Genomic DNA, 22,409 nt, shown 5'->3' with positions numbered 1-22,409 from the left:
CGCCCACCGCCTGTTCAAAATGCCAGCAAAACAGCTACATGACCCCACCGCACAACTCGAACGAGGAAAGGAAAAAGCGCCGCTTTAATATTTACAAGTTTTGGTTTTGGTACAAGTTTACAAGTCTTGTAAATATTTACAATATTTACAAGAAACGGCAAGGTGCCATCTACCGATGGCACCTTGCCATTTCTATGGCCGCTTCAACCGAGTCTTAGTAGCCCGTCTACTTTCGCGTTCCAGTCGCTGTGCGCACAAACGGCAGTGGATCGGAAGGAAGAGGAGATGATGTGCGACCACCTGATCACGGCCGCGCGGCGACGCGACTCGCTGGTGGCCGGCCGAGCGCTGGAGAAGGTGCTGAACATCCTGACCAACCGGCACGGCGCCTGGGGCTATGCCGCCAGGCCCCACAAGGGGGCAACCTGCTCCCCGGGGGAGAACGAATTCCTGCGGCTGGACGCCTGGGAAGACGACGCCCGCCGGCGGAAGCGACTTGTGCGGAACCCGCACGGGTCGTGCCACCCCGAGGGAACGTTGAAGGCAGCCATTGAGCATGGTGAGGACTCAAGAGGACTGCTTCTGAGCGGTTCCGACCCTTAAATTTTGCAAATTTTTAAATCGAAAATTAAGGGCTTGCGAACATGCAGGGTTTTACAGCGCCGCAAAACCTTTGGTCTAGTTGGTCTAGATGGCACCTTGTGTACCGGTGTGTTCCCTCATCTTACGCAGTTACAGTCTGTCTAGTGATGTGCGAATATTTGAATTTTCAGATTGCAGTTTTGAAAATTCACAGGGTCTCTTATGTTATACCTAAGACGACTTGAAGGCTAAAGCCCAAGTGCCGATCCCGGTGATAGCGAACCTCCGAAGACAGCGTGGTCTCTGATGACGCACTTTTGGCGCCGTTAATCATCCGGCATGTTGCACGCCCGCTCTTCACTGCTGCCCGAGCGAGTGTCCTCCTTTCCCGCTGGGTTTGCGCCAATTCTGGCACAAGTAACGCCATCTCGTGGTCCAGTAGCGAACCGTGGATTTTGGGCCCTTTCGTGTTGCCGACGTGATTTCGCTCAAGGACTGAATGATGAGACATATAAAGCGTCGTTCACACTCTTGCGACCGAGTGAGACCGAGAGAGACCAGACCGGTTTTTAAGCCTTTTGCGACTTCTTAGGACCGGATGCGCTGCAGCGGAGCTGGTCCTAAGAGATCGCAAGAGGCTTAAAAACCGGTCTGGTCTTTCTCGGTCTTACTCGGTCGCAAGAGTGTGAACGGGCCTTTAGGCTCTTACCTTAATAAATGGGTAAGCCCCGTTGAGTGCGCTTCTTACCAAGCATCGGGCACTGCGGGAAAGCAATACCTACAGAGCTCGTGGGCTCCGCGGGTATTGTTTCCCTGCAGTGCACAAGTGCTCGGTGAGAAGTGCACTCAACGGGGCTAACCTGCCGAGATAACGCAAAAGCATATGTTGCGCAGCGATTTGAAATTAGAAAAATAATTTGCGTATAGCAAGCAGATTTATAAGTCCCCTTGATTGGGATAGCTGCAACAAATGTGTCGTTTACATGCCACAGTTCATAAAATTAACTGAGTTTAGAAGTGGACAAGTGGACGGCTGTGAACAATCTTCACACATTCGGCCAAATTTTTGTTTCAGCCTGGTGCACGGTAGTGAAAGGATTGGAGAAACTATTCTATATTCGATTCAACAATATTCTACTAAAACTACTATTCGCTTCGAATTTGCTTCAAATTCAAAATCCACTATTCGAACGTGCCTAAATCCGTCGGAACGCGGTCGCTCACAGTCAAACACAAGTGTTTGGACCAGCCTTAACCCACTGTGTCCTGGCGAGCTCAGTGGCTGGAGGAGCGTGGACCCTGTCACAACTACTGTCTGCATCTCAAACCTGCTCTTATTCAAATCAGGAGTCATTATGTGACAAATATGCGAGCTGCTACTCTAAGATGTCATAGCATGATTGACACTACCAACGTTTTGCTTTCGGGGTTACAGTAAGATACCGCAGAAGTGCCCACTTCGTTCAAGCGCTCACTATTAACATTCCCCAAACTTGGAAATTCTGTAAATTATACGTTAAGCGCCCGATTTTAGTGGGCAAGTGGCCATGTCTAGGTTAATCCAGTTTTCTGTGAAAGTGGGGTGTGCGCTCCTGCAGTACCTTACGGTGTTTAGTATTTCAAAAGAGAGTGGGCGCTGAACTGGAATTCTGCTGACCAAGCCTCACCAGAAATAGATTGCTTCGATAAATTCGGTCCAGTTTGAACTGTATCATAGCAGACATAATCTGAGACATGAATCTGCATACCAGATCTAGGAAGGGACCGAATGGGAAGTTAACATGAATGTAACCGCACTGAACTGGAACTGGAATTGAGCTGGAGCTGAGCTAGAACAGCTGAACTGGAACTTACCTGCCGCAATGATTGTAGGAGCATTTTCACATGCAGATGTAACTATGGGCGGAAAATTAATCGACATTTAGTTTCCTGGCTTTTAAATCGCCTCATAAGCAGTAACTTAGATTTGGGCAAACCGATACAATTAATTGATTGCTTGATTAGTGACTTCTAGTGTCAAACTGGTGGACAGAATTGCACCATTGCCCTGGTGTTTCCATTTTAACAATTTGTTGTTTTTTTTTCTCGCAAGTGTGCCAGCACTAAGACCCAAGAGGTTGTTCCTGGATACTGAAATAAACACTGATTGATTAATATTAATAATAATAATAATAACTGGACCTAAGGTAAAATTGAATTGGTATTGAACCAGGGCAGAACTAGAGCTGAATCAAGACTGAACTGCAATGGATGGTGTGTACCAAGACATGAGCAGGAGTTTCCTCTGGATCGTTTCAGGGGCCCCCGAGGACGCCATTCTGCAGGCCCGTGAAGAGCTGCACCGGCAGCTGGCGGTGACGCGTCGCCAGCACCAGCTCCAGAGCAGCGACCTCCTGGACGACAGCGACTTCTGGGACGACAAAGACCTCGACTCCGAACTCGCAGGTGCAGTCCACGGCACTCGCCCACAAGGGCCTCCGGCTCCTTTGAGCGCAGACCGTATTTTACGGCTGACTTCTAAGTCCAAACGTTTTGGCTAAGGGATCCGTTGCAGCCTCGAGGGCCGGACATTAAGTAAACATAAACGAGGAAACACTAAATAAATAATCCTGGGTAAGCATTGAAATGCACAATTAAAAATTAGAGTAAACATTTAAAACAAATCTAAGGTTGATGAATACATGTACTTTATTTTGAAATTCAGTATTACAGTACAGTAGCGCGCATCCACCCATTCTACAGTAAGCTCCCATTCCTAAATTTGTAAGATCTGGGAAGATATGCACAGTACATTGGTATGTAAAATTGATGACCGGAGAAGCGCCCATATCCCATTTTTTCACAATTATCTTTAGATTTTGGGTGGGCGCTTGCCCGGTATTTTACGGTAAGCTAATTATGACAGCGCACAATAATTGGGACCTATAAAACTTGCCAAGCATAAAACAAAGCGCAATGAAATTTTGGCATACTCATGCAGGGCAGAAGTCCAATGAGAATGCTAGAACTGATAACAATATGCAGTAGTTACGACACAGGACACTAACCACAATATACTGAGAACACAATGGAATTTTCACATACATAGATATTAAACGGGACTAAGAATGGCGATGATGGTGATGACAATGTCCAATTACTAATATGGCAAGAGGACCCGCGCTACGGTGTGCAGTTTTCTTTAATTCTTACTGGTACGCTTGGTGCACGTTGCGGCACCGTTTCCTTACTATCGCTCATTTTGCCCCAATAGCAGCAGGCCTGCTAGAAACGGGCTGCGGTCTGGGCTTCATTGGAAGCACGACGGCAAGCCACAAGCCGGTCGGAGAACCTTTGCGGGCCGAATTTAGCCCACGGAGGTTCTAGACCAGGGGTTTGGAGACCCCTGGTCAAGAGCATTGCAAAACGTTGTAATGAAAATATGATGCCACGACCAGTAGTCTCTACAAAAGACTGGCAAGAATCGAACCACCGACCTCACGCCGAGTATTTCGGCCACCTCTCCCCCACGCTAGCGGAGTGGCTTTGGTTGGCACGATGATAGTTGGCCGATATGTAGCGTATTTTGCAATATTCAAGTCATTTTTTTTTTTTCCAAAATTTTCGTCGGTGCACAAAGGTGCATCTTACCCACCCACTTTTTTGTGAAAATGGCCCTTTATCAGTGCCTCCACCGAGATCGACAAAACAAAAAAATCATGCACAAACATATTGGTAAACACTCAAATCGCAGAGAGCCGAGTTGTGTGTTGCAAGCTGATTTGATTGTATGAGTATTGCTTGGCTCATATTCGCTTTCTCTGACGACTTCAAAAGCAAAGCTCTGGAATGACTTGGTGCATGCTTGTGGTGTTTGCACCTGTCCTCTGCTGCAGCCCACATTGTTTGTACCCCGGTTCCTTTGTCAAAGTAAGTTTTCTGTTCCCATTTGCTCGCAGGGTCCGTAAGTCTTAGCACGAGATGCCGCCTGATAGCTCCAGGGATCACAGCTCCGGGAATGCTGTCCATCACCCAGTCAGAACTCTTCTTCGAGGTGGACGAGGACGACATTGAATTCAAGAAAAACGACTCCGAGGTAGGGAGGACGCCCTTTTTTTACTTACCTTCTTTCCGCCCTGCGCACATTGTTGCATTGTGGTGTTTCGGGGTTTAGTGCTAGACAACCCTGCGAGTTTTCAACAACTTCCTACGTCGTGCCCGGCGTTGAACCAATGAAATGGCAAGACAGGTAGGCTTTAGACAAGCAGAGATGCTGCTTTGGCGGCATCTCTGCTTGTCTAATTTTCGATTTTCGACTTTCCTGCTCATCTTAATGGCCATACGTGATAAATGGAACGGACGAATTGAGGGAGAGTTTCCTTCTTTCTGCTTGTTGGTCGGCCTCTAAAGGCCGACCAACAAGCAGAAAGAAGGCAACTCTCTTTCAATTCCTCCGTTCCATTTGAGACAGAGGGAGACTCTCCTCCTCTCTACCGGGAGTAGTTCAGAGATCCGCTCTTGTGTGGAGAGGAGGGGAAAAGTGGGCGAGTGGGAATCAAGAGAAGGAAACTGGGAACTGGTTTTTTCCCCGTTAGAAGACTATTCTGTAGGTCGGACTTTAAGCCAAGTACAGAAACACTGCAATGATTTTTTTTTCGAACAGTGCGTCTGCATCTGTAGTGGATAACGTTGTCCCTTGATGTCTGTATCAAAGACTTCTTTCAGAACCTTTTTTACACAAATGTCATGGAGATTTTAGAAGTCTTATGTTAAGAGCCACCACTTCGATCTAATGATGGCAGTCGTGCGGGCGGAAATGGACAGAAGTGGAGGGTTCGTACAGTCCTTGTACATTATCAGCAGCTATTTCTTAATGGGGTATTTATGACACTGTAATCTTTATAATTGTTTTCTTAGTGTTGAGGAAAATATGTAAAATGGTAAACTATTAGTATGCTTTCGGCCTACTGTGACCCAAAGTAGGAAGGGGCACCACCTTTCTGGTAGGCTGCGAAATCATGGTCTTGGGATTCGTCTGGGGCGCCTTCTTCGACTGAGCCAAATATGGTGAACTAGAATAGTGAAATTTCTGTAACCTTCCTTACCTCTCTGTTACGTTTGTAACAGACAGTTGGTGGAGTTTGCTGTAGTTTGAAATTTGAATACCCTAGCAGATTCACCATACTTGGCTCATCTGTTGATGAGCCAAATGGTATTGTCGTCCGCAGCGAGAAAAGCAAAGCACTGGACCTTAAAAGCGCATAGTTTAGGCTTCAAACTCAAGAAGAAACCAGTCTATAGTATTTCTTTTTTGTCGTGCTCTCGAAGATTCTAAGAGCACCGTTTGTGGAATGTCTACTATATCTGCTGCAGGTTAAAGGGGCCGTGAAGCAACTTTTTAACTTTTTCCTTTTTAGCTTTCCTTTTCAACTCACAAATTGTGCAGCTTTACCAAACAGTTCAAGTGAAGGGAAAGGAGACAATCCCCTCTTGCTCTGACCCTCGTTTGTGTACCCGGACGTCGCCATTGTCCCCCTAGAAAATTAGCTTGTCGGTCAAAGTTCGGACAAAAGTTGCTTTCCTCTAAGCTGACAGTGCTGTGGAAGCTACGTGCTCATTGGGCCTCACTTCTATCTTTTGCCGCGTGATCACGCTTTCTGGCGCATTCCCACGCGCAGAGAATGGGGTCAGGTGATGAAAGGGAGGCGGCCGATTGGTTTGGCAAACGCGTAGTTCCCACTGCATTGTCAGCTTAGGGGTGAATAGAGGCCGGTGTCGTGCTTTGGGGGCCAGGTGACATGCGTTAGGAACCGCGGATGTGTCACAGTGAAAAGGCAGAGAGCTTTCGAAGGGAAGGAGGTACAAAATGGTCTGCTGCATTCTCAAATTTTTGTACTGAAAAGCCAGCTTTTGACCTTCTACCTTCTTTCTTTTGGCCCACTAAACGATATGTTATTAGTAAAATCCCAATCTAAATTCATTTGTCCCAATCTAAAATTCATTTCATGGCCCCTTTAAGAATGGAATGCTAAACTCCTTCCAGAAAGCCCCCTACTTTCCACAATAAGAGAAGAAACACTGGAGAGCAGGAGAGTCCACTCTCCTCTTCTCCAGCATTTACTCTGCCGAGCAGAAAGAGGGGAGGACCTTGTTGCAATCGCGGTAGAATAGAGTATGCTTAATTTATTGGGGGTATGGGTTAGTATTTCCCTCTCGTCTGCCTACTAGTCTAAAACTCTGGTACATTCTTTTGCACCGGGAGTGCAGCTGCTGGGCCCAGTGAGCATTGCTGGAATTTGACGGGGCGAACGGTGTTTGTTATACGTTTTGTCCTAAGGATATTTAACTAGACAAATAGGGTGGGTGATCTTTGAGGGGAAGTAGGGGAGGTTTGTTAAGGATTTTGGTACATCACGTCCTTCGTGCTTCGGCAATGTGCATCACACCTCCGACAGCAGAAAAGGTAAGTCTTGGACTGCTAATCTTGTAGCGCGTTGTAAATGGGTGGTAACAGGACCATCGTGGACCATCTCAAGTACATTCAATCCGCGTGTTCGTCGCTCGGCGATTTCATCATCCTCCAAGGTTCTCGGGTGGTTGTGATACTACCGGGGCCTTTTGTTGCCATACCTACGCAGTTTCATGCTGGTGACGTAGGAGTGAATACTCGGTTCTTGTGCATTCAGTCATTGACAAATGGAGTAAGCATTTCAATAGAACCGTTTGGCTGGGCACTATAGTAGCGACGCGATGTGGCGCAAATTCGCGTCCCGGCTTTCTGTCTGTTGAAAGAAGTGATTGTTTTTTAGGGAAGCCTCCACAAAGGAAGGTTAGGTGTGCCAGGTCTCCGGAGTGGAGGAAATAATCCGGGGAGAAGAACATTTGTCGAGACAGTGAAGTGTCTCGCATGCGCGCAATGCGAGACAGCGCCGCCTGTGACGTCCACCTCGAGGTAGCTAGTTGCTGTTTCTCTTTATGGTTTCGCTCACTCTTAGAAGTCTGAGCTATTCGGACAAAGATGAGAACGAAATATTGTTTGAATTGTCTTTTCGCATGCAGCCATACCTGGGCAAACCTCACTCATGAGGGCCCTCACTCACCCTCATCCTCACAGGTGAGGTGAGGGTGAGTGAGTTTCTGAACCAGGAAAATTCATGAGTGTGAGGGTGAGTGAGGGCCGTGAGGGCCGTGAGGGCGGTGAGGGCCGTGAGGGCGATGAGGGCGATGAGGGCGGTGAGGGCCATGAGGGCCGTGAGGGCGGTGAGGGCGGTGAGTGGTATGAGGGGCGTGAGGGCGGTGAGTGGCGTGAGGGCCATGAGTGCGTGAGTGGTGTGAGGGCGGTGAGTGCGTGAGGGGTGTGAGGGCCATGAGTGCGTGAGGGCAGTGAGTGGCGTGAGGGCCGTGAGGGCGGTGAGTGCATGAGGTGGGGTGTGGGGCCATGAGTGCGTGAGGGCGGTGAGTACGTGAGGCCCCCTTCAGATCGAGCATCTTTCTCATCAATTTTGGTGTTAATGGCGGGTTGTTCTCTAGCTTTCCCTAGATCGACACGAATTGCTGAGATCGGGTCCGGTTCGAAATAAGCAAGCAACTCGGAGCAATTCGAATACGTTTAAACCGGCTGCATCTAATCAGGGACGCAAAATTTCCACGTGATACCTCGTGCCGGTGATGATGACACCGAAAGACTTGGTTCTGGTTTGAAATCCATCGTTTTTTGGAATAAACTGTTTCAGAAAGGTGCATTGGTATTCTTAACGAGATTTAAATGCATAAAAACACGTTTATAACGCGTAATTGTGTCTGAATAATGCAAGAAAAATAAAATTTTATGATGACGATGGCAAATTGCAGCGATTGGTTGCTGCGTGTGATCGCGGGCGGCCCGTGTTGCTGGTGTTGCGACGTAAAGTTTCTGGGCGAAATTGCCCTATCTGAAGCTGGCCTGAGTGGCGTGAGGGCGGTGAGTGGCGTGAGGGCCGTGAGGGCGGTGAGTGGCGTGAGGGCTATGAGTGCGTGAGGGCCGTGAGGGCGGTGAGGGCCGTGAGGGCGGTGAGGGCGTGAGGGCCATGAGTGAGTGAGGGCGGTGAGGGCCATGAGTGAGTGAGGGGCGTGAGGGCCGTGAGGGCGGTGAGGGCGGTGAGGGCCGTGAGGGGCGTGAGGGGCGTGAGGGCCGTGAGGGCCGTGAGGGCGATGAGTGCGTGAGGGCCGTGAGGTTCAGTGAGGGTGAGTGAAGGGCTGAAGGTGAGTATGACTGTGAGGGTGAGGGTGAGTGAGGGGCTGAAGGTGAGTGTAGCTGTGAGGGTGAGGGTGAGTGAGGGGTTTAGGTGAGTGTGGCTGTGAGGGTGAGGGTGAGTGAGGGCGACCTAAAATGCCGACCTCTGCATGCAGCTGCGCAAACGCGAGCACTTCTTGAACTAGGGCGAGTGCTCCTGCAAAATCGGAGTTACCGGCTGGCGTAAGCATGCTGGCTGCTGTTTTCATTTCATGTTATTTAATCCATCCAGCTTAATTAATATATGAGGCTGGATGCTTCTTCAACCTTCAGGCTTTGTGCGAGCCACGTAAATACGTGTAATTGGGTTATTTTTTTATAAGGAAAGCGCACTTTGAAAACGGCCGTGAACAAGCAGATAACGGGACGATAACGCAGCGCCCGTGCTTCCGAGAGATTTGGGAAACGCGCGGTGAATCGTGGCGCCTGTACGTCGGGTCTCCTACAAAAACGACCGTCGCTTCCCGCAATACTCGGAGGTCAAAATTTGAGACCGTTGCGCTACTCTGCTCCGCAAGCGGAGCCATACAGACAGTTACTCAATTATCTACGAGAAAACAGCACCGAATAAACACGAGGACAAAGATAGACCGCCCTCCCCTGTCCAGTTTTGTGTCGGTGTGTATCTCCGTCCCTGGGGTTATTTGGCGCTGAATTCAATCGCAAGTTCCTTTTAAAAGCTCACTTCCATTAGCAGACAAACGAAACATCATTCGTAAAAAAATAAGGAGGCTAAAAAGCGGGAGAGAAGAAATAATAACCCTTTAGCAACATCCCAACATGTCCCTTTCTTTCTCTCCCTTCCCCGCCCATTTCTTCGAGAGGCGTCCGGTCTTGTCATTCCTCGATAGCTCTCGATGACGCCCGAGTCAACCAGGAGGATCTTCGGTATCTTCGCTCAGAGACAGACGGGTCTTTTTCCCGATCCAGACAAGGGCGTTTGAGCTCACGCGCGCGCGCGCGCGCAGCTCTCACGAGCCTTTTTCACACGCCCCCCACGTGACGCTGCTGCCACTCGCCGTCGTGTGTGGTCGGCGAGGACGTCGATCCTCCGAAGTCTGAACAGTGGTCGTCGTCGTAGCTGCGAGACGCGGGAGTCGTGAGGTGGCCGTCCCGTCCGGCGTCGCCCTCCAGTCAGGTCGGACACCCCGACGCGAAGAAACGAGCGCGTGTGGTCTTTTTCTGCTTCTCCGGTGGTTTCTCGTTTCTCCTTGTGATGGACCACAGCAAATGCTACACGCTGGATGGATAGTTGTTAATGGCCTTCGTAACGGGCGGTAGCTTGCGCCACCTAGCCTGTACCCACCAAAGTCGATCCTCAAACCATGGAGATCGTTTGCAGTTTATTGGTGACACCTCTGCAGGTTGGTTGCTAATGCTTTTTTTTTTTTTTTTTTTTTTTTTTTTTTTTAATGCACGTGCGTGTGCTGTTGCCTAGCCAAGGGGATCGTGGGAGGAAATGCTGAGCAAAGTACGGACGACGATTGCAGACGATTGGAGTTTTCGCCTTTTCTGAAGCACAGCCCATTAACCACGTGACCCCTATTGCACAGTTGGAAATACTTTCAAAAGTAGGCTAAACAAATCTCGCGAGTCGATGCAGTGCTGTGGGCTTGTCACGTGACTTTTGGGATGTGCGCGTGGGGCGCGTTGTCAGCTGATACGGTCAGAGCGCTCGATTGGCTGGGATGTCCGTTCGCTGTAGTCAATCGTAATATGATGAAAACGCGCTGGCTAGGTGGCGCGAGTCACCGCCCATTTCCAGTTACCTCGGGCTTTGCAGTGAAGCCACGGGTGGTTGTGCTTGTTGTTGTCCTGCCAACTTGAACTGCTGAAATGTTGGGGAGTAAACCGTTTCGATATCTCCGATAAATATACGATGCATGCGTGTAATTGACTGACCTTGAATCCCCTGTCCCAACAATGTACAATATCTTAGCTTTGGTTCTTGTCTTTCTCAGTTCATGAATGCTTCTAATTGTGAAATACGGTGATTTTTATGTCGCTATCTTTCGGTCAAAACAAAGCAGAATTTGTAGGGAGCTTTGGTTGACGCTCCGATAACGATCCCCGATACTCCGCTGGCGCCAATAGGGAGTTTTCGTACATCGTTTTCGCCGTCCCGCAACGCTATCCGCAACCCCCTACGATACCCGAAATTCTACAGTCAAGGCCATCAATGCACAAGCGCAATAGCTTTTTTTTTTTTTTTTTTTTTTTTTTTTTTTTTTTGGCGGAGGGCTTAGCGGAAAGGGAAACGCGATCTACGAAAGCTCCCTGAGACCGGCTGACGCCTTTACGCGTGTACCGTATCGTTATCGGAGGTATCAGAACGATTTACTAAAACTTTCTAGTAAGTCGCCCATGGTTAGAAACAGTTGAAGTTGTCTCACCTTAAAAAAAGAATACTTGCCTCTGCTTCTACAACGGTAATACATTTTCTAATTGCTTTCTTGTACCCGAAAAACAGCAGCAAGTAGATTATTTCATCCATCATAATGTAGAGGCAGCGCAAAAACACGGACGGAGCAGAAGAAACACGCGAACAGGACGAACACTGTTTGCGTGTTGCTTCTGCTTCGTCCGTGCTTTTTTTTTGCGTTGTTTCTGCGTTATGAGTAGAGCTCCCTGTTTTCGGATAAATCCGAAAAGCACCCGCCGGTACAATTATCGTATAAATCCGCCCCCCCCCCCCCCCCCCCTCCCCACGCCCACCAAGAAAAAGGAAAAGTATTTTACAATTAAGTTTGTACAGCGCACAGGGTCAGTGATCTTGAGAAAATGTCACCCCTGTTTTCTTTTAAATCTCGGACTATTGACAAAAGAAACCTTATCGCTTATCTCGTCAGAAGACAACTCGTCTTCTTTTGCCTGAGCCCCTCAGACCCTTTGGGTGTCTGAAATAAGATACATACATACAAGGACAAAAGCCGCTGTTTTGGTGTCCAGTTTGGGCCATACTATGTGTGCTTCTTGGAGGAAGGAGGGTTTGTGCTTTTCTAACAGTGAAAGCTGTGAACGATATAGATTTCATAGAAGGCGGGATGAGGGGGTGGGAGGTTGATGCTTCTAACCCTTTACCACTGCACCCCGTGCAGACAAGGTTTAGTGGGTTAATGGACAGGATCGGATGAATACTTCCGGGAGTTTATCGATTTTAAGATGTCGACGTTTATCGAAGCATCACAGTTGTTTGCAACTTTTGTCCTGGGACAAATTAGTGAAGAGGTGCTGTTTGGGCTGGTTGGTTGATCATTTGAAAGTTGCGCCTCGTTTGTGTCCTGCCCTCCCTTTGTCCTCGCCTTCGCTGCGCGCTCACACGTTTTAAGAAATGACAAATTAGTAATGGCAATGGCGCCAACGCCAAGTCCAGCCGAAGAAAATTTAATTGATACAAGCTCGTTCTTTTGAATGTAACACACGTTTACACCCGGATATATATATATATATATATATATATATATATATATATATATTAATAAAAAAAAACACTAGTCCGAAAACAAGGAATCCTAATTATGAGCAACGATTACGAACTGCCCAACTCTCTATGTTTTTTAATATGTATCTCTTTACCGCCGCCACCTCGCCACATGGTGCCGCATCATGCACCTATTCGACGAACACTTGCAATTGTCGAAGGGAACCCTTCTCAGTTACCCCTGCCGAGGCGTGCTACGGGAACTACTGTTGGCCACAAAAAGCAGTGGTGCGCTTTTTGTGGCCAACAGTAAGTCGTCTTCATTGCACTCCTAGATAGGATACGAGTCTGAAATTGCTTGAGGACAGCATCGTATACACGGCACACGTGCCCCACCCTTCCTACCAACATCACATTTTGTTATGGAGAGGTGCAAGCGAGCTGGATAAGAATGACGATAATAATCCCTGGAGGTGATAATCTGAAACGTTTCCCGGGGGAAAACGTTTGGGATGCACCAACAAGGGTCAACGGCTTGCACTTTTAAGGTTATGATTATAATTCTCCACTGGAAACGGAGAGGTTTCTGGTTCGATACTAGTATACCAGGCGGAATTTTTTGGTCGCGCATCAGTCACCTAGCTGGGTTTGGAGAAATTTGTGTTTGTCCTTTGTTTCCATTGTTCTCCTTCTCCAGGAATTATTTTCGACATTTTGTTGTTAGGTTTTGTGAAATAACTCTTTATATTTGGAACGTCTTCGTATTTTTTTCTTTTTTTATAACTACAACTTAGAAATGTTGTGAAATCAGGTTTCGATGTGTCAGGCTGCGTAACCGCGTTTTAGCCGAGCGTTACGCGCGTATCCAAAGAGCACGCTTCCAAGTCCCAGGGCGAGCTTACGGTAGCCCGCGGTAGCCCTGTGGTCTTCGCTTTCGATAAAGTCGGTAGCATATAGTCGCAGTTTAGTATTCTGTCGCTGTCAAACCAGTCAAATCCTCTTTCAGAGAGAGAGAGAGAGGTATGGGGGGCAAGTTACAAGGAAATTCTGTATCCGTGACTGGACAGAAGACACGACATCGCAGTCGCTAATATCATTCAGCCCGGAGGCGTCTATAGTCTTACCCGGAGCCAGGAGCCGATGGTGTCACTTTCATACACGCCGAGATGAACACACACACGCGCCCATGCAACAAAAAAGCGATACGGAAACAGACGGGAAAGGAGAGTGTTGACCGTGCTGACAGCGTTGCGGCTGCCCGGGGTGCAATTTGTCAATCACTCTTCTCGAGAACGGTGCTTTTTGCCCGCCTCGCGCTCGGCCGTGTGGCACGTTCGTTGTTCGCTTCTTCTCCTGCCGGAAAAAAAAAAAAAAAAAAGTTTGACGTTTGGTTGTTGCGCCGGTTGTCGCTGTTGTTGTTGAAGTTTGTTTGTTTGGGGAAGGGACACGCAGGTATCGGAGTGTCGTCGCCCGCCGCCGCCGCGATTGCTAGGCTTCTTGTAGGGTCCTTCTCTCGGGAGGGCTGCGCTTGCTGCGCGAAGACGCCACCGCATATCTTGGAGTGGGAAAAAGCGAGCTGAAGCTGGGCCTCCTCCGCGATGGGTGGCCTGGCGGGGTGTCTCGTCCTGTCCGTTTATTTGTTCGCCTGGGGTGTCGTTGTTTGGGTACCGTGACGTGGGCGTGACGCTCTAAGCGGTAGTTGTCATGGCGGAAGAGAAGGGGGGAGGAGGAGGGTGGCGAGCGAGTCGAGGCGGAATAGCCGTTTTTGAACACTGGCGTGTATCTCCCTTTCGCTTCTTTCACGGTATTTTGATCATCCATTATTTTGTTTTTGTATTTTTTCGTTTTGTCTGCACTGTTCATCGCAGTTTGGTCGCGAGAGTTTGCGCGCGTAATCTGTTTGCGCGCGTAATCTTCACGTGTATCGCTCGTGTTGCAATAGATATGCATGCGGCAAGCCATGTTTCTCTCGTCAGGCCGAAGTGGAATCGCTCTCCGTGGAACCGAAGGTCGAGCACGTCGCACGGACATCCATCGTCCTAAAATGACCTCCCGCGAAAGCTCTCGTTGCTCGTTTGTTGCTTTTTATGGACGCGACCGTAGCGCCGTGAGATCAGATGGTACGGTCTAAACCCCTCCCCGCGTGGTTGGGTAGTGCGACCAGTCAGTCTAACGACACTAGCGCGTGATGGGCCCGGTAAGGGTAGGACCGCTAGCATCCATTCGTCAGTCCATCGCTTCCATGCGTGTGCATGTACATTTTTATGTTTACACACACACAAACACAATGCAGCGCCAACCCAGCGTTGACCTTGCGGTATCTCGGCGCTCAGATGAGCGTGTGAACGGGCCTTTACTCTGACACCGCGAGTGTTCGCCAGGCGTGTCGTGTAAGTTTCTCGGAAAGTTGTCCACTTTCCGATGGAACCAAGTTAGGAAGTCGGAAACAGCACCAGCCGAGATTTAAAGTTTTTGTTTCAGTCCCCGTGGAACGGACGATATACCACAGGCTCACGCGAGCTCACGTCGATTGAACTCGCGTGGCGAAGACGTGATTGGTTATTTATTTATTTTTTTTTTCGCTATGGGTGGCACTGCTTGGGGGGGGGGGGGGGGGGAAAGGGGGAGGGAGGGGAGGGGAGTGAATAAATCAATGAAGTTAAAACGGAGCTGGAAATACTGGGGAGCGAGACAGATATATGGCCCGTTCAGTTCATCGTGCTCGTTCACTTAGCGTTCAGAGAGATACTCCCGGCAGATATAAATGACCTGACCTGTTCCGATGCCTTCCAATTCGTTTTGTTTTCTTTCCTCCTCCTTCGCCGAGAAAAAAAAATGTCTGTCTTCGCGAGAAACCCTACGAAGCTCCACGAGGACCTCGGAAGGAGTCGACCGAATGCTCCGTTTACCCGTAAGGTAGACACAGCGCGGTAGAAGCTACGTGCTCGTTGAACAGGTCGTGCGCCTTTCTTTCGCCACGTGACCAGGACCCAGCCCGTACCCACTCGCTGCAAGCGGGATCAGGTGATGAAAGGGAAACGGGTTGATTGGTCCCTACGTGCGCCTAGCGCCCACCGCACTGTTCGCTTAGTTGTCCACTTCGGGAGGGAAGGATGAGAAGGAGGAGAGTACGAGTGGGGAATGAGGAATGGTGTGTCGGTCCGCGGACGTCGTAGTAGTCTCGTGTCTGGACCGAAATTCCCGCGGTGTCCGTTCTCAACGGGATACACGAGTGATGGGATTGCTGCGCCATTTGCAACGGTCTGCGCCAAAGTGCTTACCTCGCTGCGTCTTGCGACATTTGACCAAGAGACATTTGCGCCGAAAGCCGGTATCACTTAAAATATTTATTACACGCTACAGGACCTGATTTCCGCGAATTTTCAGAACTTTTGATTATAGCGTCAAATATTGTACTGTTTGATTTATTTTCTTACAAATACTGACTGTTCTCGGAAGTTTCGCGAAATTTGCCATATGCGATGTTCGTTCTGGCAGTTTCGTTAGGCTCGTTGAGTGCGCTTCTCACCGCGTACCGGTGCACTGCAGTGAAGCGAGAGCCGCGAATTGGACATCGCGTTTTTTGTGTACCTTGTTTCGCCGAAGCGCACCCGCGTGCTGAGGAGAAAGCACCCTTTCAGGCCGGGACGTGACACGCGATTTCTTAACGAACCTGTGGCTATTATACATAGTATAATGGACTGCAATATTCTCACGATATCATTTTCAAAATCGATATTTAGAAAGAATGATTGAGTACTGCTAAGATTTTATAAACTCCTTTATAATTTTTTTTGTAATGTCAATTTTTTTTTGTTTAGTCATTAATTTATAAATTACGTCATATCTATTCGGTGGCACACTCGAGAGAGTACACTAAAAGCTTAATCATCTAGAGCAGTGGATGGAAGTTTGGAAACAACGTTAACGAATCCGGTGGGATTGTTTTTATGAAGGCATCTATTTACCATTCACGTGCCGATTCTTGTTAGTATAAGTTGTACGTATAAAATGTTATTGATGTCCACAATAAAATACGAATGCCCTTACCTTACGTCCGGGCGCAGCGGATGCTACGAGCCATCGGGGCCAATCCAAGGCCGTGTTGAGTATCACGTGACATTGGAGAGGGGGGGCAGAGCGACGCGCGGCAAGCGTATCACGGAGCGGGGTTGGCTAGGGTGGCTCGTAGCGTCCGAAGCGTCCAGACGTGAGGTGAAATAGAGTATAGTAGTTTTGATGACAGCCCTTTAATTCTGCGCAGAAGAATAAAAGAAATGACCGGCGATCAGTTTGTTTGCGTTAACAGCGTGGCGCAGTGTTAAGTCTCGGATGTGGTTAGGCGAGTTGTCAAGCCACAATCGAGACGGGCGGTTTTTTGCGAGCGTGCGATCGGTTGCGCAAAACCGAAACCGGACTTGGGGGAACCCCGTCGTCTGCCACTGGGAAGGACGCTGTAAGAGGGAGAGGGGAATGGAACAAAAGGGCGTGCTGCGTTTGCTCAGTCTCCGAGAAGCCAATTAACAAATGGCTTCCTCATCTCAGGGGTGGCCCTCCCTGCCTTCCCTCCTCTGCGCTTTCAATTACCTGCTCGCTCTCTCTCTCTTTTTCATCTTCCCTCCTCCTCTCCATCTTTCCTCGGGCTTTTTTTTGTTATTTTTTTCTTTCTTTCGGCCACCTCTCGTATGTTGTCGCGGAAGCTAACGAGCACTTCGCAGATTTTTTTTTTTGTTTGTCTCGCGTTTAGCGGTAATGAACTTCGCAGTTTTCTTTTTTTGTCATATTTTCTTTGTCTAGATTTGGTGACACGCCTGGCTACTTTAAAATCGCAGGAAATGCTACATGTGGCATTTTGCCTTCCCCAGCATGCGTCTTCGAATGTGACCAGTTCGTCAAACAAAACAAAAAAAAAAAAAAGTACAACCGTCCTTTAAAAAAAAGGACCCTGGTATTTTACGTTGTCTAGAAATTATTTTAACATTTTTTTTTGTTATCTTAGGGAGGGGGGGGATAAGTAATTAGTGTGATGTGATATGGGGCCTGATAGGAGCGAGAGATTATAAATGATTGTGAACCTGATAGGATTTTTTTTTATTGTATCGTCCCGTTTAAAGTGGGATAGCTTTTGCTCGGGGCGTTATATTCGGTTCTTGATTCTAAACTTGTTATCTCTTGAAACGTTCCACGTGGAGTTTCTTCGCTCTGTGCTCAACGCGTAGAAACTCGTCGGATTGCTACCAAAAATGTCGAGATCGCTTCCCAGCATCACTTCATTATAGGGACCTGCAGTTCGTCTCGTTTGTTTTCGCCCCCCCTTTTTTTTTTTTTGTGGACATTAGGCAAGACGAGGTTGCAGAGTCGGCCGCGCTCTGAGACTTTCCTATACGGTCCCCAAGTATCGGCACTCCGCGTACCCCCGATTTTCTTGTGTGTGATGTTCAGTTTTTAAAGCAGAACGAACGCAATTAACGCTCGTTGCTAAAAAAAAAAAAAAAAAAAAAAAAAAAAAAAAGAAAAGAAACGATTTTTTATTACGACATTCCCGGAGGTCGAAAGACCGTTTCCTGCGGTTTCAGATAAAGCTTCAGATACGTATGCAACGGTTATTCGAAACGTCTTTACAGATCTATCGGTTTTCTGCTCAGCACCAGGAAGCGAGCGCTCGCGGTAGCTCAAACTGCGGGAGAGGTATATTCACTGTTCGAAACTTGCGTGCGGCTGAAACACTCTACCGCGTGACTTTACCAAGGAGCTCGCTCGGAGCACGTGGAGCGAAAGTTCGCGCTGCAGAACCTGCAGGGATCCCTGGTTCATTCCCCACCTCTGCCCGTTTCGATCTGGATGAGCCGGTCGGGTATATCACTACCGGGTGGTGCTCGTTTTCAGGACCCCTGTACAGCTCTGGCTAAATTTCTGATCTATGCAGCTGAGACACCAGACCCTCATTGAAGCTGACTTACTTCCGGCTGTAATATCCAACGCGATTATTATCATTATTACTATTATTATTATTAATGAGCTCGCGGCTTCGGCGAAGTTTATAAGCTCACACACCGAAGCTAAGAGCTCGCGAACTTCGCTACAACGGGTATGCCCATAGAGGCGATTGTATCACCGCGAACTAAATGTGCAATTTATTCCGATTCCCGTCTAAACAAAGACCAGTTTCCAAACCTAGAACGGGCGAACCCATCACCCGCGTGAGACTTTGACCTTTGGTTGTTCACGTGGCTCGTATGTTTCTTGTTGCTTTCTAAGTTGTTTTTTGTGTGTTTTTAGTCTCGTGTTTTTGTTGTTGTTGTTTTTATGGCGGGCCGGTAATATTGGCAGGTGCGGTGACGGTGGCGATGGGTGCCTCCCGTTTTCTTTTTTTTATCGTTTTGGACTTCTCTATAGTATTAGGCTAGGGCGGCGATGATAGATGCTTTCGCAAATCGTTGCCGAGCCCGAGCGAGCCCGCGAATTAATTGGGACGAACCTTAATTAAAAGCGCAAACGAGCGCGCGCATCTTAGAGATACGCGAGTTAATGATACCGTGAAGACCATAGCAGCTTCTTCTCCTCCTTGTGGCGCGCTGTGTATAGCCTACCTGTCCTCCTCGCCCAAGGGGCTCCTCTTCTCGATAGTTCCTCTTCCTCGTGTTTGCTCATCAGTGCGCCAGTAATATTTTGTTTGTCGTCGTTGTTCCGGCTGATTAAGCTCATTGTTTCAGCAAGTTGTTGAAGCATATCGCCTTCTTGTTTGTGACTTGTTGGCGGCCTGTTTGGTTGCTTGGTTGTTTCTTAGCGCGGAAGAGGGTGGACTGGGAGGGAGCTGCTGTATACTTTAGTCTGCTTTGTTCGTGGTGGTTGTTTTTCTTTTGTTTGTTTGTTGGGTGTTGGTTCTTAACGTCGGCTCGTTAAGATTCCATCGGTGGGATGATCTCGCCGTGTTAGACCGATCCTGGGGTCCTGGATTTTGATCGCCTCGGGATGATATTGAAGCGCCCCCCTTTTCCCCTTCATTAGCATAAGAACGCCTTGGTTAATTTTTCTGCGGTAGTTCTCCCTCTCTCTCTCTCTCTTTACTTCGCTGTGGTTTTCTTTCTTCCATTGTAACACAGAATGTGTTTCATAAGCCAATTTCCATAGGGTTCTGTAACGGAAAACCGACACCGAGAGCGCTACGCCCATATAGGGAACCATATAAAAAGACGAGTCCCCCGACAGGATTTCAACTCATCACCTTGAGATTGTGAGCCAAGTGCTTTGTCGACTGAGCTATTCAGGATCGGGGATGAGAGCATGCAAAAGCAAAGTGATTCACGCTTCGCGACCTTTTTCTGTCATGCTGCGCCATCTCGTGGTATGTATTAGAAACGGGAGCTGCCGTTCAGATGCCCATCTCTTCTTCCCTGGAAGGCCCATCACAGATTCTGTGCTTACCAGTCTTTATTAGTGTTAAATACCGAAATAAATATTACAGGAGGGCTCTCTAGACTGCTTACGTGTTGGAAGGCGAAAGCATTATAGTCCCGCGGGAGAAATGTTTTCGAGTAATGTTTCTACACGTATTAAAGTTTAGGACGACGTCCTAGATATCGACGCCGAGTGCGGCGTCTAGGACGACCTCTAGGACGACGTCGAGAGCAACGCCTCGACGTCGTCCCCTAGAACGTCTCACACAAATACGGCTGTGGCGTATTTGCGTGGACGGCCAGGTTTACCTGCGGAAGCCGCCGTAGATGAAGACGCTGCTGCCGATGTCGAGGCCGTAGATTGAGACGCGGTCGCCTCACAGTTTATCGCACGAAGCACACAACGAGCACAGATGAAGTCCGAAAGCGCACCTTTCGCACGCGACACTCCGGCGGTGACTGCACACGTGCTTGATGGCGTATTTTTATGGCCATCTTTCGGGCACAACGGCGCTGCTTTTTCGCGCAATGCGACAAGTAAGGTCGTCCTAGAAATTTAGGACGACCTCTAGAACGACCTCAAGGGCGACGCCAAGGACAGCGTCGTCCTTAAGGACAGCGTCGTCCTTAAGGACAGCGTCGTTTATACGATTGAGCGGCGCGTGCCGCTCGATCGTATTTTTATGGCCATATACGCTTATCAGTCTGGTGGCGTTCGCAAAAGAAAGGGTATATACACCATACGAAAGACAGTCTGCCAGACATCAGTTCAAGCGATATCCGTGGTTCGAATACCGCGTGCCAAGTCTCTCCTTAAACTCTGCGCCATGCGGCATTCGAAGTAGGGATCTCGTGGTGACTTGCGTTCGAATATGTTTACAGACTGTCTTTAGTATGATATATAAGCGGAGTGACCCCGGCATTACGCTCTGCATTGGTATAGTAACATGGCGGCTTCGCGAACCAAATTATAGCAAAGGTCACATGTCCCGGAAGTGTTTCATAACCGGTGTCAGACCTGCGGGCCAAACAAGAAAAAAAAAAAAAAAATTTTTTTAAAAAGCGAAGTATTGCACGGTCTGTCCGCGTCTCCGCTTATTGCGGACGAAGAAGCTATTTTTCATAGCGTCTTCGTCCGCAATAAGCGGCGACGCGGTCCCAGCGGGCAACCTGCTCCCCTTTCTTCGTTACGGAGAGGCGGCGCTCCATGGCGCATGCGCGCGGATCGGACGGAGGTTTGCGTGTAATTAGTGGGAGATTATCCAATTAATCATCGTATTAATTGCCCGCCCTTCGCCACTCGATTATGAGCGGCTAGCGAATGTTGTTGCGCAACCTCTTAGCTTCTCTCCTTTTTTTTTTTGTTTTTTGTTGAGGTTGTTGGGTCGTTGATGGGAAGGGTACGACGGCCGCCAAATGGTTCGAGCCACTGGATAGGATATACGCTTCAGCGAAAGGGCGCTCCTTTTCCCGACTTATTTTGTGGGCGCCGCCATTTTGGGGCCCAATGCGGAGCGCCAAAATGGCGACGCTCTGTCGCGGGCCGTTTTAAACTCTTCTGGACGTCGGACAACTGCTTCCTGCGATTTCAGATCGAGTTTCAGGTTTACTGGCAACAATGACAGTTAGCACTACACTTGCTAAAATGTCGCTGCTCTTTTTTTTTTTTTTTTTGCACAGTATACAGCACTTGGGGACTAGGCAAAAGGTCTTAGTGCCTGAGAAGGCCTTATCCTTCTCTTGTGTTCACGCTGGGCAACAATCAGATATAGTTGACATAATAAAAACGTAACCATAGACTTGTACTTAAAAATAAACTGAAGCGCTTCTGTATTTGAGAGGAGAAAAGAAAACTTAGAATCGTGTCTATTTTGTTTTCATTATTACGAATATCAAAATATCATTTCAGAAATATACGCCAAGTGGTCACAACTGCTCTTTCTAAACAGCGCTGAAGCCCCTCCTTTTAGGCGTGTCGGGTGGAAGGAGGGTACCGTGGCGGGTGTTATACGGAGACCACGCCATTTCCTGCCTTCCGCAAGCCTTGCCCGAGCAGTCAGAAACGCTGCACGCGTTCTCTGACGGAGTGGCCACGCGCGAGGCACTCGAAACCTCCGAATATGACGTCACACCCAGCGGTTGGTTTCTCCCTTTTCCTCGCGTCTATTGGTACATTCGGGTCAAATGCTTCTCAGATCAGAAAGTCAGATTTCAAACGTAGCCTTTTTTATTTATTTTTTTTTTATTTCGAGATGGAGTAAGTTTTAGAGTCTATATATGCGGTGGTTCAGTTCAGTCGTCTTGGCGCTTCAAATCATTTAAAGTTTCCAGTTATCCAAAGTTTTTTTCGTTTTTGTTAAGTTTTGGGACGTGGTTAATCACGTAGCATCAGAGGCACAGCGTCGCAGCGCTCGCGCATCCACACCGTGACTTTGCGCTTTCGGTTCCTGCGTTTGTGCTTGTAGTTATCCCTTTTGTTGGTCAGCTCACCGTAAAGTGCTCTTGCAACCAAACCATTAACGCAAAAGAAGTAAATGACGCTTGGGCTCTAGCGTCGCAAGAATAAAAGCTCCTTGATTAGACTGCGCTATAACTATGGTGATTCTTAGTAACCTTCCGTATTGTTTCGAGTGATCGAACGGATCGACCAATCAATCTGCCATGTTTAAAAATTCATCTAGGGATAAAGACTCGCTAGTTTCCCCGCTACGGTGATTCAGAATCAAATAAATCGAATTACCTCGATATAAAATAACAA

General features: G+C 48.3%; 1 protein-coding gene across 1 annotated transcript in view; it reads left to right on the top strand.

Moving 5' to 3' along the window:
- Nucleotides 1–22,409, top strand: part of LOC8050748 (neurobeachin) — a 334,808-nt gene that overhangs the window by 178,982 nt on the left and 133,417 nt on the right. Inside the window, exons 36-38 of the mRNA XM_042289974.1 lie at nt 244–559; nt 2,881–3,027; nt 4,521–4,657. Of these exons, the coding sequence (XP_042145908.1) occupies nt 244–559; nt 2,881–3,027; nt 4,521–4,657 (600 nt within the window). The remainder of the gene's footprint in view (nt 1–243; nt 560–2,880; nt 3,028–4,520; nt 4,658–22,409) is intronic.

Source organism: Ixodes scapularis, unplaced genomic scaffold, assembly GCF_016920785.2.
Source record: "Ixodes scapularis isolate PalLabHiFi unplaced genomic scaffold, ASM1692078v2 PGA_scaffold13__105_contigs__length_92229423, whole genome shotgun sequence".
NCBI lineage: Eukaryota > Metazoa > Arthropoda > Arachnida > Ixodida > Ixodidae > Ixodes > Ixodes scapularis.
This window is presented reverse-complemented; position numbering and strand designations above follow the sequence as displayed.